Genomic DNA, 18,488 nt, shown 5'->3' on the forward strand with positions numbered 1-18,488 from the left:
TCTGAAGTTGTCTGTCTTTCTATCGATCGATACCCACAAGGTATAGCAGCCAGAGTTCAGGAGAAAGGACCCGTTTAGGTCATCTCTGACAGATGCCTATGAGGCATGTTTTTTGCCTCTGTAGATTGTAATATAGATTGTGCAACATTTTCATAGTGTTATGCATCCAACATACGTAATGTAAAAAAGAAAATATAGCATATTTACATTGTTGCAGATCCGTTTTTGGATTACGAAATGGATATCTATTACATTTGTAAAGTTTATCTTTTGATTTGGTCAAGGGAATCCAGTAATTTAGGTGGGAGAAATCTTTTCCACCTCAATAGTAACAAGCAGGTTTATAATAGACTTGCTGAAGAATAGACTGGAAATTGTAAGTGGCAGAACATTTGTATCGATTTTCCTTATTGAAACCAGACATAAAAATACTTTGTTATGCTTTTTATTCTATCAAACAAGTATGATAACATATGTTTATACAAGTGAAAAATGGTGTGATTCATGTAAGTTATAGTTGAAAACGTTAATACAATATATGTATATCAATGAAAAAAATGTATTTACTGTAAGGCAGCAATGCTACCACTGTGTACATCCCTATACTATATGTCATCAGTGAGAATTTGCACCTGCAGTATAGCAGTTGCAAAAGATATGACTCCTAACAGGTGTATATGCTTGTTTCTGCAGGTTTGCATGAGCCATATTTGCATAAACATGCCTTTACTGTACTTGGTCAATGTTAGAACACCCCGCCCAACCCCGTCCTACCTCTTGTGGTGAAGGGAAGGGCAAGTGCCAGATACGAGCAACTCTGCATTGCCGCATAAGCGCCCACCCACTTTCTGGGCATGGCGTATGTCCCACTCTGCATCATTCCCATGATGCGTATAAGAAATTCTGTGTGGGTGATACTCCCTATCTGCTTTCTTATTGGAATTCCTGGTTTCACATTGGCATGTTATTTGACTATTTTTCTGGATCCTGATTTGACACCTCACTTGTCTGCTTGTGTACCAGATCCCGGATTGTTGATATTCCTTACTGTCTTCAATATAATCTTTCAAATGCCTCTTTCCATCATGCCAGAAAGTAGTTCTGTAGCGCCTGCGGGGAACAGGACAGACGCACACAGATAAACTTACCTTACAAACGAAGGTCACCTCCTGTCCGCTTCCGGTACACCCCGACCGCTGTCCGATCCCAGCAGATCAGCAACCGATGCTCTGTTACCTCCAACCACTTCCCTCTATGGGACTACGAGCACTTGAGACCAGGAACAGTCCCGCCTTAAGTTCCCCACTCACCTTTCGGTGAGGAACTAACCGAAAGAGGGAATCGAGCGTCATACTCACCGGGCACTCCGACTTCCGGTCCCTGCTTTCCTGCTCCTCCCTGACACCTGTGGGCAACAGAGAACACACAGCCTCCCTCTACTCTGGTGGTGAGACTAAGGTGTACACCCACAAAACTCTAACTACAACAGGCGACCCGGCCCTAACAACTTCTAATGGCCGGTAACGCAACTCAACTATATGACAACAACTCTAACTGGGTGTGGTGTACTAACGGGACCTACTCACTGTACTCTACGGGGAACACCAGCCGGTCTATTCCGGAGGGCGGTTCCTAAACCCTCACCCAGGTCGTACCAAGAAGACTATCTTCTTGCTATGGGGTCACCCACGGAATCCTAAGGACTGGCTGCAGAAGGCCCAAAAGAGGCTCACTGGAACAGCACACCAACCTGTGAGTCGACTGCCACACGGAACAGACGATCGTCACCACCGGGACTGCGACGACTGCCTCCACTCAGGCGGAACACGTATCCCACTCCGGAACCGCCAGAGAACCTGCACGGAACTTAGGACTGGGACACTCAACCAGAACCACGGGCCACCCCTGGAACTCAATTGAGTTGTGCCGTACTGCCAGTGAGATACTCAATCACCCCCTCTGGAAACCAGCGTAACCCCAGGGACCTATGGGACGGGAAAACTACGGTGTATTCTTCCCTGGCTATGTGTAAGCTTGTAACTACACTTGTCCCCACAGTACAGGTTATTGCAGGAAAACAATCAGGAAACAAGAGCCTACCTTTAATGGGGGCCTGACGTCTTGCACCTGGAAACAAATGTACAGCACACCAAAATACAATATACAAGGCAATATTCGCCACACAGATGGAATAAAAACTGTTACAGTATATGGCAGGCTAACCACACGAGTATACAGCTGCTAGCTAACCAGCCGGTTACTACAGTACTAACAGGAGCCTTCTGCTCTACTGTTACCTCTCATCTAGTGTACTCACCTCACACACAGGACCGCGCCCTACTCTATTCAGGGCTCTCACGCCACTGACCACAACCAGGGCCTTATGTCTTACACCATGGGCCTCTCTGCCCAGTTGACTACAGAGCCTTGTGCTCTGACTATGGGCCTTAGCCCCCTCTCTACCTTTGGCTCTGAACCCACCCACTAGGGCCTTGTGCCCTTCTACTTCTGGCCTCTAGGCCTCTAACTAGGGCCTTATGCCCTGACACACCGTGGGCTTAGCCCATTCTCACTGGGCCTTGTGGCCTACCTAACTATGGGCACTAGTCCACTGTCTAACTACAAAGGCCTTGTGCCCTTTATACACTATGGGCTTATAGCCCCCCTAACTAACTAACTAGGGCCTTGTGTAATTTTTTAGACTTTTGGGCTTTGAGCCAACTACCTATAAGGGTCTTGTGCCCAGTTCCCTTGGCCTTGTGCCCCTCACATGTGCCCATGGGCCTAGCGCCCGACTGTGGCCACGGGCCTTGTGCCCGACTTTACACTGAGTATACTTACCTGCTCTGTGCAGGATACTCAGCTTGCCTCGCAGCCTTCTTCCGCCAGGTCTTCCAGACCCTCAAGCCAGCGGTGCCTCTTCTCCGCTTTGGCGTGGGTCTTCCGGCTACTCTAGGGTCGGGGTTGCTCTCAGCCCTTACAAGGGCTCCCCGCCGACGTCTCCGGCGGTGATTATTAGTGGCAGGATAGCTCCTTGCCCTGACAAGGGCACCCTGCCACTTCCGGCATCTTTCTCTTCTTCCGCCACTCCGGACATCCGTCAACGTCCTCTCTTCACTCCACCGCCACACTTCTGGCAAGCCAGCGGCTTATATACCAGCCGGCGCGACCTCATCAGTGGGCGCTGCCGCGAGCGCTCATTGGCTCGCCGTGGCTCCAATCTTTTGAATGGCCGGAGGTGAGCCGTGATTGGCTCACCTTTCCGGCCTCTGATTGGCCAGCGGAGAAAGAGGAGCCCTGAGTGGCTCATCCTCCCTCCGCTGTCAACCCCTGCAGGAAGAAAGAAATACTCACCAACGCTGGATCGCAGGAACGGTAAGTACTTCTCCTCTTCATTCTTCGCCCTCTTGATGGGCACAGCAGCCAGAGCCATCTTCAGCCCCTCCAGGGGCACAGCGGCAGCCTCCATGTTCGTCCTCTTCACGGGCACCGGATCCGGAGCTCTTGGACAGTCTCTACAGTTTAGAGGCCTGCAACGTCTTGGCAGCGAAGTCCATACCACCTTGCAGCAGTTCCTGGTGAAAACCGGGGGTCTTGTTTGCCTCCGCGCCTCTGTTCTGCTAGCACTAATTTTGTCTGACAGGTGGAATTCACCTTTTTGGAAATTGATCATGACAATCTTCTTCTGGGCTTTGAGCACTTAAAAAGTCAACTAGAAATGTAAGGGACCTTGGTAGGTAATTTGTTTGTTGCATTAGAAAATAACCTTTTAATTTTTAAAAATGTTTGGTAGTGAACTAGTTGCTAAGTAATTATGTTTTTACTGAAGTTGACAGGAATCAAACAAGGAAGGATATTCTCACAGACTAATCAGGGCATATTGTCAATATACTTGTAATGCAAGATCACATAATTTACTTTACATGTGGCACCAAAAAAGATGGGGTGGCAATTATAGACAGATAACAGTTATTACACATGGACAGGACACAGTTATTACACATGGGTGTAAATGTTTTCTGTTTCAATATCATGGGAAATCAGAGTAAGACATATATTCCACAATAAGTAAAAGTTGAGTTATTTTCCCCATTTTAAACAACACAAAGATTTAAGCATGGGAAAATGATATTATTTAAAAGTTTTTACTTGGCTCAGTAAAGAAACACAACGCAAGTACGAAATCAGTTTTTGATGATATTGCACCTAGTATTATTTTCTTATTGTTGCATTGTACTGACTTTCAAGCTGTAAATTTAAACTAACTTGTTAATGTACCATAGGGCTTTAGCAAAAATGTAATATGTGCTAATAAAGATACATTTTGCAAAATATATTTTGTAACTTTCTGAAAAAAATAGATGCCGTATTGCTATATTAAGTTTACATCTAAGTTTATTCTATAAAGTATTTGCTTAAAAATTGACTATAGCTACTTGCAGTTGTGCTGCAATTCACAATTCTGCCTCTGAGCGCCACTGTTTACCTTTAGCTGAAGGACCTAGATCTGGAAAATAACTGTTATATTTTTCATATACACGTTCTGCAAAGCAGCAAGAAGACAGGAAGGCAAATATGTATTATTGCTGGAAAATTACAAATGTATTTGCTTATATTGGGATCAGGACTTTGCCATAAATTCATACATATGTGGATTGTAAGAAGAAGAAATGAAAAGGTTATTGGTAAAATGGCTGCAGTGAAGACCCAGTGAATGAAGATATACAAAGCAAGGAGGCGGCAAGTAATTCTTGTTTTGTCTTTTTCATTCACCCTAATTGTTTCAATGCTGAAGAGATGGAATAATGTTAATTTATTGGACATTTGGCAAATAATCTGGGATTAAATGTTAAGAACTGTCTGATACAAAAATGATGTCTGATAGAAAATGTCCATTTTATTTCTCATCTCCTTTCTGTTATTGTAGACAATGCAAACTTGTTTAGGAAGTAATAGACACATACAGAAACAGAAACATATGTACACTGTTTTCTTCCCTTTGATGCTTAATAGAAATATTTTAAATGTTTTCAATGTGAAAGTAGAAATTCAAGAAATAAATGATAATGCTCCTATTTTTTTTGTTGTTTTTTTAAAGGTTCAAGGTACATATTTTTAAATTGACTTCACCAGGAGCACCATTTTTTTTTACTCAAAAATATACACTTGATATAATTATTTTGTTTTAGGAGAAAAATCTAATACAGATGGCAAAATACATGCAGAATTTACACAAAAAGACATTAGATTATGTAATACAAAGTTATGATATGATTTAATTCCCCCCGCCCTTAATGAAGGAAATCTTGTACGCAATGGCTCTACCTTGGTTAAGATTATCATTTTGGATGATGTGTTTCTTATTTAATAACTTCGCACAAACAACACAAATGTTCTATAACCCACTGTAATAATTTGCATTAATTAGGATAACTTACATATGAATATGTGCTTTAGGGTCAAAACCATGGGTCCCATAGCTGATAATCTTGGTAGGCTGGCTGTCGTCACATCTTACTCATCCGTGGTAAGTAGTACAGAGGCAATTTCTCGAACGTTTTACTGGAAGCCAAATCCCCAATAGGACACGCTATCTCTCTTCCATGCAAACCCAACATTTTTTCAATTAGCTTCTTCAATGGAGTGGGAACATCAATTGGCATCATCAGTGATTTGTCAACAATACTTTCAGGGTCAGAAGTCTGGCTAAAACAAGTTTGAAATGGTAGTTAAAAGCTTTGTAATGAATATAAATTTGTTTAATAATAATTTTATGCTCTAAGGTTCTTTTAAGCAGTCTTGTAACATTAGAGCTGCCTGGAACCATTGAACTAAATATGTTTTTTGATGATGTTAGTGATAACTTCACACAAGATATCTATAAAGATATTAAAAAAAGAACATTCTTCCAGTCATTGCTCCAGTTATAGTGTAAAAAAACAGTAATAGAGATAACCTACTGAATTCACAAATCACTTACTTTTTAGGCAGCATTCTTCAACATGTGCTTATTAATTATCTAAATAGTGGGGAAATTAAAATGAAAGAATGGGCCAATGTGTATGAGATTTTGGAACAATTACAAATAGTGAAGGCTTCACTTCAGATGCAAAAGTCATCATACGAGTAGTAAAGGAAAATGACAATTCACCTTAAATAACTATTAAAGCTATCACATAATATACTAATAATGCTCCCTATCAGGCACTGAATAATATAATCAAGACTCAGAAGTAAATGGTGAAATCATCTGTAACATTAAAGATTCATTGTCATTTAAATTGTCTGGTGGCTACTATAAAGTTGTCACTACATCTCTGATCTCCTCGGGTTACTTGGTGACAGCAGCTGCCACCACAATGTTTGCGAACATAGGGAACAAGTCTTCTGGCTCTGTGTCCAGCAGCAAGTATGATGCCAAAGAAAAATACCAGACACACCGCTACTTTGAGCTGTCGGTTGACCACAAGAGTGCTCATACAGCACAAGAGAAAAACCTTTTCCAGAACCAGAAGAGGAAGGCTCAGTTGAGCAAAATGGGGAAGGGCAGTAATGGTTGCAAGCAGCTGACTATCTGACAATTCAACAGTAACTGGTTCATCATTTATGTGCCTAGCATCCACTGTCTATCCTTATTCCAACCATACCACACCACCAGTAATACTGGCGTCTGATAATATGTCTACTTTACAGTAGCTACACAAACGTTCCTTGCCACCAGTTACAATCTTTAATCCACTACCTTATATATCAATTATTACCACACACCTATTAGATTGTAAGCTCATTTGGGCAGGATTATTTTTACCATCTGTTTCACGTAGTTATATGTTTTATATTTGTATCATAATCTCCTTAATTTAAAGAGCTATGTAATATGTTGGTACTATATAAATAAAGGATAATAATAATTATACAGCTCTTGCTCTAATTTCTTTATTTTGCTGTTTTATCTGTGATTTTGGAAGTAATATAAAAATGCAAAAAACTTAAACCACTTAAACCATTTAACCTTATACATAAAAATATATATATCCTCAAGTTGCTCCACAGTTATTTTCCTTATAAAGCACTGCTTATTTTCACTTTAACATTCTTATGGTGCTTGTGTTGCTCTGGATTCAAATGACTGTGGTTATCCATTTCTAAAACCAATCTAAATGTCCAAGTAGCCAGTCTCATTGATACTGAATACACAAGAACTGGAACTGAATCTCTAAATGAAGGACTCATCTTATATTGTATTAGGGGTAAGTTATCATGGTTACTATAACTGTTTTAATAATAAATAATATGCTTATTGGTTTTGTAGCATAAAATGTTTTCCTATTGAACCACTTCTAATATGTCATGCACCAACAAGTGACTTCTTTAGACATTGCTGTCCAGGAAGCTTGAAGTATATGACTGGATAGTGAATAACCCAGGCAAATGCTCCCATCAGCTTTAAATTCTCAAATAGAGATATGAGAAGCAAAAGAAAGTGGCCCTAATCCCCTTATAAAGTGTTCTTATATCAAGTAAATTAAGGTGTCCATACAATGAAATGAACTTCTACTATTTATTTAAATAATATTTTTGTATGAATGCAGTACATAAATATAATAAATAGTATGTAATAAATATATGGATAATATAAATATGTAAATCACATTTAAGAATAGACACATCTTTTTGCACAGTAAATATTTTATATACATGTACTGTATATAGTGATAGTGACCATCAATTTAAGGTAACAATGAAACATAATAATATTGAACCTTCACAAACTGTTACGGCTCCCACTGGAAACCTGGATAAAATTTTAGGACAGGACATAACAGAGGTCTTCACCTATAGCAAGCCACTTTTCCTGTAGAGAGAAATATTCTCACAGGTACTCGGGTGCGCCCAGGACTTGTACTCAGAGTAGTAAAAGATCATCTCAGGAACCAGGTAGCGATGATGTATGGAGACCAGGAGAATAGTACACAAGGTGATGCACAGAGTTGTGATGCAGAGGTTCGAGGGCAGGCAATAAATAGGTATATCAAGGCCAAGCCAAAAGGTCAGGGTGGGTAGTGAGCAAGAAGGGTCCAAAAACAAAGCCAAGGGACAAGACAAGCAGCAGACAAGGGGAATCCAGGAACAAGCTTGGTCAGGTAACAGGCAGTCAATCAGAACCTCAGGTTTATCAACACAGCAGATTCACGTATATAACAGTGCAAGAATGCTATAACTGGCAGGGAGGCTAAGCCTGCGCTGTTATTTAAGCTAATGAGGGCCAATCAGGATGCTTTATTGGAAGCGAGCCCCCCCCCCCCCCAGTAATTGGTGATTTCAGTCACATGACTGCAATCACTGAACAGAGCATCCTGGTGGTCTAGCAAGCCGTCTGAATGAAAGAGGCAAAACAGTGTCCCGGCTGCTTATAGCAAGAGCCAGGACATAGAAGCAGTGTGAGCCATTGCGATTAGCATGGTGGCTCAGAGGCAGAGAAACATAGGATCCCTGATGCTAAGCAATAGCCGCAACAGAGAGAGTAAGTGTGAGCCATCGCAATTAGCGTGGCTGCTCAGAGGCAGAGAAACATAGCATCCCTGCTGCTAAGCAATAGACAGAACAGAGAGAGTAAGTGTGAACCTTTGCAATTAGCATTGTGGCTCAGAAGCAGAGAAACATAGCATCCCGGCTACTAAGTAATAGCTGTAACAGAGAGATGAAGTGTGACCAGTATTCAAAATGTATATAAATTGCAGTTATGTCTGGTGATTCCACTCTTCTTGGGGTATGGAGTGTCATGGGAATGATGGAGGTCCCAGTGATGCAACCTGATTATTTTGCTGGAGGAAATTATGCAAATGAAAAGAAAACCAAATATGGCATTTTCATTTCAATACATAAAACATTCTTGCTTTCTGTTGGAAATTATTATTAGATTTGAAATGATAACAGGGCAAGAATTTTAAATTTATGTACAAGTCAAACTAGTGAAATTACTTTAACTACACTATGGGCTAGATTTACTAAGCTGTGGGTTTGAAAAAGTGGGGATGTTGCCTATGGCAACCAATCAGATTCTAGCTGTCATTTTGTAGAAGGTACTAAATAAATGAAAGCTAGAATCTGATTGGTTGCTATAGGCAACATCCCCACTTTTTCAAACCCGCAGCTTAGTAAATCTAGCCCTATGTGTTAGTACACACTGTTGGATCCAAGACCTTCGAGCCTTCATCCCTGGTGGGGGGGGGGGGTGGTGGTTTTTCTCCTTTCAGCTATATAATTAGGGCCGTGGGCGCAGCTCCTTGCAAGCAACAAGCTAATAATGAATAACTGCTACAAACTGTGAAAGGACAAAATGACTGACAGGTAACCAGATGTCCTCAGCTCAGCATAATCCCATTTATCATTTCCTATCCTTTTATTTGTCAGAGATCACATTCTTGCTGTCGCTTTTAATGGGTACTTATACACATACACCATTCTAACAGGACATAAACATAGGGATGTCTAAAACTGAATAAATTGATCAACCCATCCCCCACTAAATATCAAGTCCATGATCCCTTTCCTACCTGGTATTAATAAATGATCAAAGAGTTGACAATCATCTTGCACCCGCTGAATGTCCTTTTCTCTGCTGGTTGCAATAGTTTCTCACAGACGGTACACCCAAGTGGTCCCTCAGATAGTTGCAGCATCTGGAATTCGCTAGTTTGTTCTGACGTCAGATCTTCACCTATATCTGCAATCATAAGAGCCTCTGGAGGTTCTGGTGCCGTCATTTTGTTTCTTAAAAGAACAACATTTAAGTGTTAGTAACTTCTTTATCAACCATATTACAAGCTTTACTACTACATAGAACAATAATAAGATAAATAAGCCTTTTGCAATTAGCGATAATATGCTAAATATCCATTGACCTATCCCTCCAAACCAATTGGTGGGATTGAGCCAATATAGGCCACTGACACCACCCTAGCTTTGTATGTTCCTCAGAAATCATTTCCTTAAGTTCCCTAATCTCATCCATACGTTATGATAACATCTTCCGGATCTGAAGTGCTATTATCAGTAAAATAGGTGCAGCAGACAGATCCTGTGTGTGTGAAATGGGTCAGACAATATCCACCTGTCTGTGCTGTAAGATAATCCAAATCAATTGATGCTGGGCAAGCTCCTTATGCATCATTTTCAACTCTGAACCCACATATCTGAACGTTTCATCATAAATTTCAGTAATGTTGTCTAATAGCTGTGACAGATCCCTAATTTGCTTAAGAGTGTGAGCTGTCCCTGTGGTGCCCAGTGTGAAAATGTTTCCTACTGACAATCCTACTTTCATCCAAAAGCCTGTGTGAAATAGGTCTTTGTACTTTCTGTCAGTAATGATGCACAGGACTTGATTTTCCCGAGGTTAGGACCTTCAGTTCTTTATGTGGCATTAATACAGTCTGTGCAGTGAATCTAGCAAATGTATATGTTCCTATGTACCCAAACAGCAACCATTTATAAGCTTTCTTCCCATACAGTCAGGTCCATAAATATTGGGACATTGACACAATTCTCATATTTTGGGCTCTATACATCACCACAATGGATCTGAAATGAAACAAACAAGATGTGCTTTAACTGCAGACTTTCAGCTTTAATTTGAGGGTATTTACATCCAAATCAGGTGAACGGTGTAGGAATTACAATGGTTTCTATATGTGTCTCCCACTTTTTAAGGGACCAAAAGTAATGGGACAATCGACTCCAAAGCTATTTCATGGACATGTGTGGGCTATTCCCTCATTATTTCATCATCAATTAAACAGGTAAATGGTCTGGAGTTGATTCTAGGTGTGACATTTGCATTTGGAATCTGTTGCTGTCAACTCTCAATATGAGATCCAAAGAGCTGTCACTATCAGTGAAGCAAGCCATCATTAGGCTGAAAAATCAAAACAAACCCATCAGAGAGATAGCAAAAACATTAGGTGTGGTCAAATCAAATGTTTGGAACATTCTTAAAAAGAAAGAATGCACCGGAGAGCTCAGCAACACCAAAAGACCCGGAAGACCACGGAAAACAACTGTGGTGGATGACAGAATAATTTTTTACCTGGTGAAGAAAAACCCTTTCACAACAGTTGGCCAAATCAAGAACACTCTCCAGGATGGAAGTGCATATGTGTCAAAGTCAACAATCAAGAGAAGACTTCACAAGAGTGAATATAGAGGGTTCACCACAAGATGTAAACCATTTGTGAGCCACAAAAACAGGAAGACCAGATTAGAGTTTGGCAAACAACATCTAAAAAGCCATTACAGTTCTGGAACATCCTATGGACAGATGAGACAAAGATCAACTTGTACCACAGTGATGGGAAGAGAAGAGTATGGAGAAGGAAAGGAACTGCTCATGAGCCAAAACATACCACCTCATCAGTGAAGCATGGTGGTGGTAGTGTCATGGTGTGGGCATGTATGGCTGCCAATGGAACTGGTTCCCTTGTATTTATTGATGATGTGACTGCTGACAAAAGCAGCAGGATGAATTCTGAAGTGTTTTTTGGGCAATATTATCTGCTCATATTCAATCAAATGCTCCAGAACTCATTGGACGGCGCTTCACAGTGCAGATGGACAATGACCCGAAGCATACTGCAAAAGCAACCAAAGAGTTTTTTAAGGCTAACATCAGGAATGTTATGCAATGGCCAAGTCAATCACCTGACCGGAATCCAATTGAGCATGCATTTCACTTGATGAAGACAAAACTGAAGGGAGAATGCCCCAAGATCAAGCAGGAACTGAAGACATTTGTAGTAGAGGCCTTGCAGAGCATTACCAGGGATGAAACCCAGCATCTGGTGATGTCTATGCGTTCCAGACTTCAGGCTGTAATTGACTGCAAAGGATTTGCAACAAATTATTAAAAAGTGAAAGTTTGCTGTATGATTGTTTAGTTTGTCCCATTACTTTTGGTCCCTTAAAAAGTGGGAGGCACATATAGAAACCGTTGTAATTCCTACACCGTTCACCTGATTTGGATGTAAATACCCTCAAATTAAAGCTGAAAGTCTTCAGTTAAAACGCATCTTATTTGTTTAATTTCAGATCCATTGTGGTGGTGTATAGAGCCCAAAATATGAGAATTGTGTCAATGTCCCAATATTTATGGACCTAACTGTATATGATGTAAATATCTTCTGGTGGCTGAAAAGGCCAAGTACCAGTGAGAATGAAAACTATAGCAGAAAGGCTATGGTTGCTTGTTGAAAGACAGGTTTCAATACCTTCCTCATTGTTGTATTTTCCGTTTATGCCCTGTATCTGTCAGTGGTCTAGGCACATTCGTGTTTTATTGCCTTATTTTCTAAGCTTTACAGCACCCAGAACTCTGGGACCGATAAGGGGTGTGGAAGGCAGAAATGATTTCCATGTTTTTTAGCAATTCATGAAATGCCTCCCCCTGTCACTTTCAATGACTTCTGGTACCCCATATCCGCATATCACTTCACTCATAATTTTCTTGGCTATTGTTTTGGCATTTGCTTTCCTGCATGGCCATGCATCCAGCCAGTGACTACAGAGGTTGACACAGACAAGCACATTCTCATAGCCTGAGCATTTGGGAACTTGTACAAAGTGTATCTGTATCCTTTGAAAAGGATACTGTCTAGGGTGTGCTTTTCTATGGAGTTGGTACAGACTTACCTGGGTTGTTTTGTGCACAGATTAGGCATCCTGCCACTAACGCCTATGCTGCTTAGGCAAATCCTGGTGCTATCCATAAATTATTGGTGACTACAACCATAGCATCTTTCCCCAGATGCACTTTCCCATGAGTATTGTCAATAATGGGATAAAGTGCTTTTGGTAGACACAAACGCTGACCTTTACGCCATTCTCCTTGCACTTCTAGTGCTCAGTATTTTGCCTAAGCCTTTTTCTCAATCTCTGATGCTTGTCTCTGCATAATTTGGAGTGTGGTATGGTCAAAATTGGGGTCGGGGTCACCATGTGAATAGACTTCCCTTGGGGTACTTTGGCTATGGTGGGTTCTCATGTGGCCTGGTCTACCAGTCTATTTCCCGCAGGTTCGGGGGTAGTGTCTCTTGTATGTGCCTTCACCTATATCACTGATAACTTAGAGGGAGTTGGAATGCGGTGAACAGTGCTCTAATATATTCAGCATGCTTAACTGGTTTACCTGCTGATCCCATAAAATCCCTACTCTTTCATATGGGACCATAGTCATGCACAATTCCAAATGCATACCTTGAATCAGTGTAAATGTTTACTTTTAGTGTATATGCATTTAAGTGTTCGAACTTTTAGAAAGTATAAAAATAACAAAGGATGGGCGCAGAAAGGGGAGAAGGGTAGAGAAACACAAGGATTGAAAATGCAAAGGAAAAATCAGTCCCAAAGTCAATATAGTTGTAAATTTTCTAGTTCCACCTATACCGATATTACAGATAATGAATTTGCAACAATATGACCCCTTCTATTCCATACAGTATTTGAAAAGTATGTCCACTTGCTTCAAAAAGCACCACCACAATGTACTTTTACTCCTCTCAAAGCCTTGTTGTTCTCCTTACCAAAGTACACATGGGGAGAGAACAGAGAGAAAACTCATGGTGTTGTACGTTTCTCCATTTATTCGACTTAAACATAGGGTTAAAAAACACTCACATTTTGAAAACTAGAAACGCTCATGTAAAGGTATCTTTCAGTTCATACGTTCCCTCGTTCAAACGGCAATCTCCAGCTGCTATATCCCACCCACGATCAAACCAGCTGGGCTTCAGATAGCCCGGGGAAACTCCGCAGCGTCAGAGGGGGCGTGGTCTATTACGTGTCATTTTCCAATTGGGGACCAACGCGTTTCATCACAAAGTGACTTCATCACTTCTTGTACCGACATATAACTTGGAATAGTCTGTTGAGTTATTACTTCTGTGTGTGTGGTTACGGTACATCCTGTGTGAGGGGCACTGTCTATGTAGTAGCGTGAGCCATCTACAAAAAGGGTGATGTCTGCATCTGGTTGTGTTATGTCTTTGAAGTCAGATATACCCAAAGACTCTTGTCTCATTAACTCTAAGCAGTTATGTTCATAAAAAATTGGTGAGTTTATAGTTTCTTGTTTAAGCTGAGATTCCTCTAGATCCCTAGGGGAATCTTGAGCTATCCTCCCATCTTTTGAATCCTGTGGAAGTAATGTAGCAGGATTCAACACTGTGCAATGTTTTAAGATGACATTGCTTGGTGTTGAGGAGCCCAACTTCATAATTAGTGAGTCTGGCCGCTGACAGATGTTTTGTTTGTACTTTATTTAGAATTTCTGTCACAGCATTTGGTACCATTAAGGTAACTGGGTGTCCTAGTACAATATCTGTATTTTTTTTCGAGCACTAGGGCAGCTGCAGCTACTGCTTTTATGCGGGCAGCACCCAACTGTGTGGAGTAATATGCGAGTGTTTTTTCCTTGCAGCCATGCATTTGTGTCATTACCCCTTGTGCATGTGCACTAACCTCATGACAAAATAATGTGAAGGGCATGTCATAATCTGGTAGGGCAAGTGCTGGGGCATTAAGTATGTCCTGCTTCAGCTGTTGAAACACCTTGCTGTGTTTCCGTGATTGTGATGGGGCCCTGTTGTGTCAGTCCTTTCAAGACTTCATATAATAATAGCAGTTTGGGGGATGCTGCTGGAAACCATTCTCTGCAATATGTTAATAGGCCTAGGAATGCCTTTAGTTCCTTCAAGGTTTTAGGTGTTTTAACTGTTTGTATCACCACTTTCCTACTCATTGTAGTACTGGTTGTAACTTGTGTTTTGAGACCTTACAATTTTTGTCATGTAGGAACTGCAAAAGTGAAATTGAGTCTTGCATGCAGGTGTCATGTGTATCTGCACATAGTAAAAGGCCATCTACATACTGTATGACTACAGTAGAAGCATGACTTGGCAACCAATCTTTTAATACCAGAGCCATGGCTTTTGGATATTCACTTGGGCTGCTTGCGCCACCTTGTGGAAATCTTGTCCAAGTGTATTGTCTGTCTTGGTGTGTAAAAGCAAGGAACATTGTGTGTGGATTAGGTACAGTAGGGGAGTGTAGGATTATACGTTTGTTAATTTCCCTTAGATCATGTACCATTCTGGAAGATGGTGTCCCATCTGTATTAGGGGACTTTTTCTTTACTGGGAAAAGGGGTGAGTTCCAGCTGGAACAGCATTCCTTAAGTACACTAGCCTTTAAGTAGTCCCCTATCTGTTTGCTTATTGCTGCCGTTTGATCTGGTCTTAGGCGTACTATTTAACCTTTACTGGTTGTACCCCCGGTTTCAAATTAATTTGCATGGCTTGTACTGGCATAATGCCTACATCCATTTTATCCTTGGCACATAGGTCAGAATTAACTTACTGACAGATAAACTTTAAATCCACCTCTTGTTTTGCATTAAGTAAGTTAACTGTCATAAAGAGTTCTACAGTGTCAAAGACAAGGAGCCCTAAGCTGCCTGGTGTGGGCATATAAGTTAACTCCCCATTTTTATATTGTATTGTAGCATTAAGGGCCAATAATAGATCAGTTTCTAGTAGGTTCATGGGGCAACTATCAGACACTAGAAACTGTGTGTCTATTACTAGGGTGTCACGTGTGCATGCAGGGGCATTGTCTTATATAACAGCTGTATCTGACTATCTAACCCTGTAGCTGGCACCACTGTAGAGGAGATTAAATTGCATGGTTATAGTTTAGATTGTAAAACTGAAGTGGCAGCCCCAGAATCTTCTAGTGCTGTGATTTCCTCTAGCCCCCTTATTTTTAGTGGAACTGTACACTGTGGACCAGAGGTGATAGACTGGGGATTATGTGACTCTGGGGGCCATGTTCCTATGCTGCCTTTTACTTGTACTCAGCTCTGGGTCCAGCAATGTTTGGTTAATCCTTTTTTAATTCCTTCTGTAGGCAGTGGAAACACAGTCCTTTCCTTATGCACTCTTGAGACCAATGGCTAAATTTTACGTTAGTGGTAGAGAGAAATCAAAGAATTAAATCTAGGTTGTCTTGTTTGGATTGGAACTCTCTGGTTTATTATAATGCAGCCAAGTGTTTGATGTACAGTTTTTAGGAGGTTTAATTGTAATATGATAGGAACATTTGAAAGAAAAATTCTAGATATTTCTGGCATTTTTATAAAGCCAGTTATCAAAAGGACAGTATTTGACTATTTGTGTTAACTTGCTTTTATTTGATTCTGTTAATAATTTTATTCGTCTACATAAATTCTAAAAAAGAGATAGCAAAAACAAGTATAAAAGTTATATTTGAAGCATTTTCACTAATCTGTTCATAGAATGTATAACATTCAGATTCTATTGCTGTACAAACAACAATTAAGTCATCAATATAATATTCCCAGAGCACCAAATTCACACAAAACCCAGATTGATATTTTGCTCAAAATAACCCACATATGGGTAGCATAGCTTGCTGAGAACCTGGTGACCATGACTGAAATAAGTTGCTACACCGGGGGTACTGTTTGATAGTATATGGAACATATTAATATTTTAAATATTTAGAATATTCAAATTTTGAAATGTATTAATATAGATGGCAGTTCTCCAGAAGTGTCTAAAAAGTGGTTTACATAATTTCCCATCAATAATTTAGAGAGCAAACTTGCCTTTAAAAGCCATGGCCGCTTTAAATTTTCCGGAAATCGGAATTAATACATTTGCCCCCTGGAGTTTTCATAATATAATTAAAGTCCCCAGTTTCATGTTATAGTATATTAATAAACTCTTTTGTGTCTGTATGTATCCCCGTATGGGATGAATGCAAGCATATGAAAAAGCTGTATTTTTCCAGGTTCTTGGGTAGTCTCAGTAGAAAATGGAAAATGTGAAATGTGAAATTGTTTGGCCTGTCATAAAAGTAAATTTTATTCTATAATATATTATTTTGTTTGGTTAGAGTCAAATTGTGTACATGTTTTGTGTCCATTGGGAGTAATCTTTTTATAATTTTCATCATTCAATCTACCTATTGAGTCACCTGGTTTTAACTGCTTGTTTTACAGATTTGGTTAGATTTGAAAAGTTCTCTTTGGGCTGATGTGGATTTACATATAAATACTGTGCATGAATTGTGAGAGTGAAAGTATTTTCTTGGCTTACATTTCTAATGAGATTTATATACTTATAAAGGCCAACTTATAACATTGTAATATGATCTATAGTAATTATTTCCATTGTTAGATGGCTTCTATTAATTATAGAATTAAAATAAAAATCCTTATGATTATATGTTTTCATTTCAATTTCCAAATTGTCACCTCCAAGGTTTTCTGATGCAGCACCTATACATTGGAGAAGGCTATTTAAGACTATCTCCCCACATTCCATAAATCTTTAACTATTCATTGAAATTTCATCTCTTCAGTGAAGCTTGTCAAATTCCTTTTGCTCCTTGATCTTTGCTTCATTAGTTCAATCCACACACTACCACTTAACCTTAAGAATATGTTAAACTCTTGTCTAAAACTTTATTTCATAATTCTCCACCATGCAACTACTGTATATCTACATATTCAACCAGGATTGGCTAGACAAAATCATTTTTTTCTGTGATTGCATAGTAACAAACAGGATGACTGATTACTAAAGCTATGTTAAAGCATTGGTCCTCTGTCTCAATTCATATTCTTGTGTTGCGCTTTCATTATGTTAACATGTGTCCATCTTATAGTAAGGCAATAACATACCACAGGTAATCTTCCCTCACTTTCTGTAATTAACCACAGTTGTTTCTGCCTCAGAGAAACTGCTTCTGCCATCAACAAATATATGTAGCATTTAAGCCACTAGGCAAATGTAAGACCTACTCATCTCATGTGCAATGTGGCAAACGAATTATACTCTATTTTCAAACAAGCAACTCCCTTAATTTGCAAGCCATTTAGTGCCTAACGGGTATCACTCATATTATACACCTTAATAACAAAAAAGTAACCTCTGTTGCCATCCAACTGTCCCAGTTTTTGCATCTTCACAATGTGCCACTTTTGTCAGCCACACTATGCCCATCATACTTGTTTATTGTCAGATAGAATGCTGTCTTTTCACAAACTCTCAGTATTCCTCCAATGTTAGGCACTATGTCCACCTTAACAAATCTGATTGCTATTTATTTTGTCTCACGTACACCATATTTATAACAACAATCGTGTTTTTTTTTTAACATTTTCATTGGGACAGCTGTTTGTTGAACAGTTTATGTGCCATACATTATTTGTGAAGCGATTACTGTTCTCCGTTTATTTATCAAATTGCAAAAAGTAATGTAGAAATATGTATATTGTTTTCAAATGAGAATAAAATTCAGTTTAGCTGTCAATAATTTGAAAGCAAAACATTTCAATATAAACAATGGTAGAAATAGTAATGTTATACAATTGCCTGAAACCTTTCTTTGATATTCAGACTCATGCA

At 39.8% G+C, this 18,488-nt stretch overlaps 1 protein-coding gene across 1 annotated transcript in view; it reads left to right on the top strand.

Annotated features, from left to right (window-relative positions):
- Positions 1–5,452: 5,452 nt before the first annotated feature.
- Positions 5,453–18,488, top strand: part of LOC142152875 (protocadherin gamma-B7-like) — a 420,392-nt gene continuing 407,356 nt past the window's right edge. Inside the window, exon 1 of the mRNA XM_075209932.1 lies at positions 5,453–5,527. Within this exon, the coding sequence (XP_075066033.1) occupies positions 5,468–5,527 (60 nt within the window). The 5' untranslated portion in view covers positions 5,453–5,467. The remainder of the gene's footprint in view (positions 5,528–18,488) is intronic.

Source organism: Mixophyes fleayi, chromosome 4 (assembly GCF_038048845.1).
Source record: "Mixophyes fleayi isolate aMixFle1 chromosome 4, aMixFle1.hap1, whole genome shotgun sequence".
In the NCBI taxonomy this organism is placed as follows: Eukaryota; Metazoa; Chordata; class Amphibia; order Anura; family Limnodynastidae; genus Mixophyes; species Mixophyes fleayi.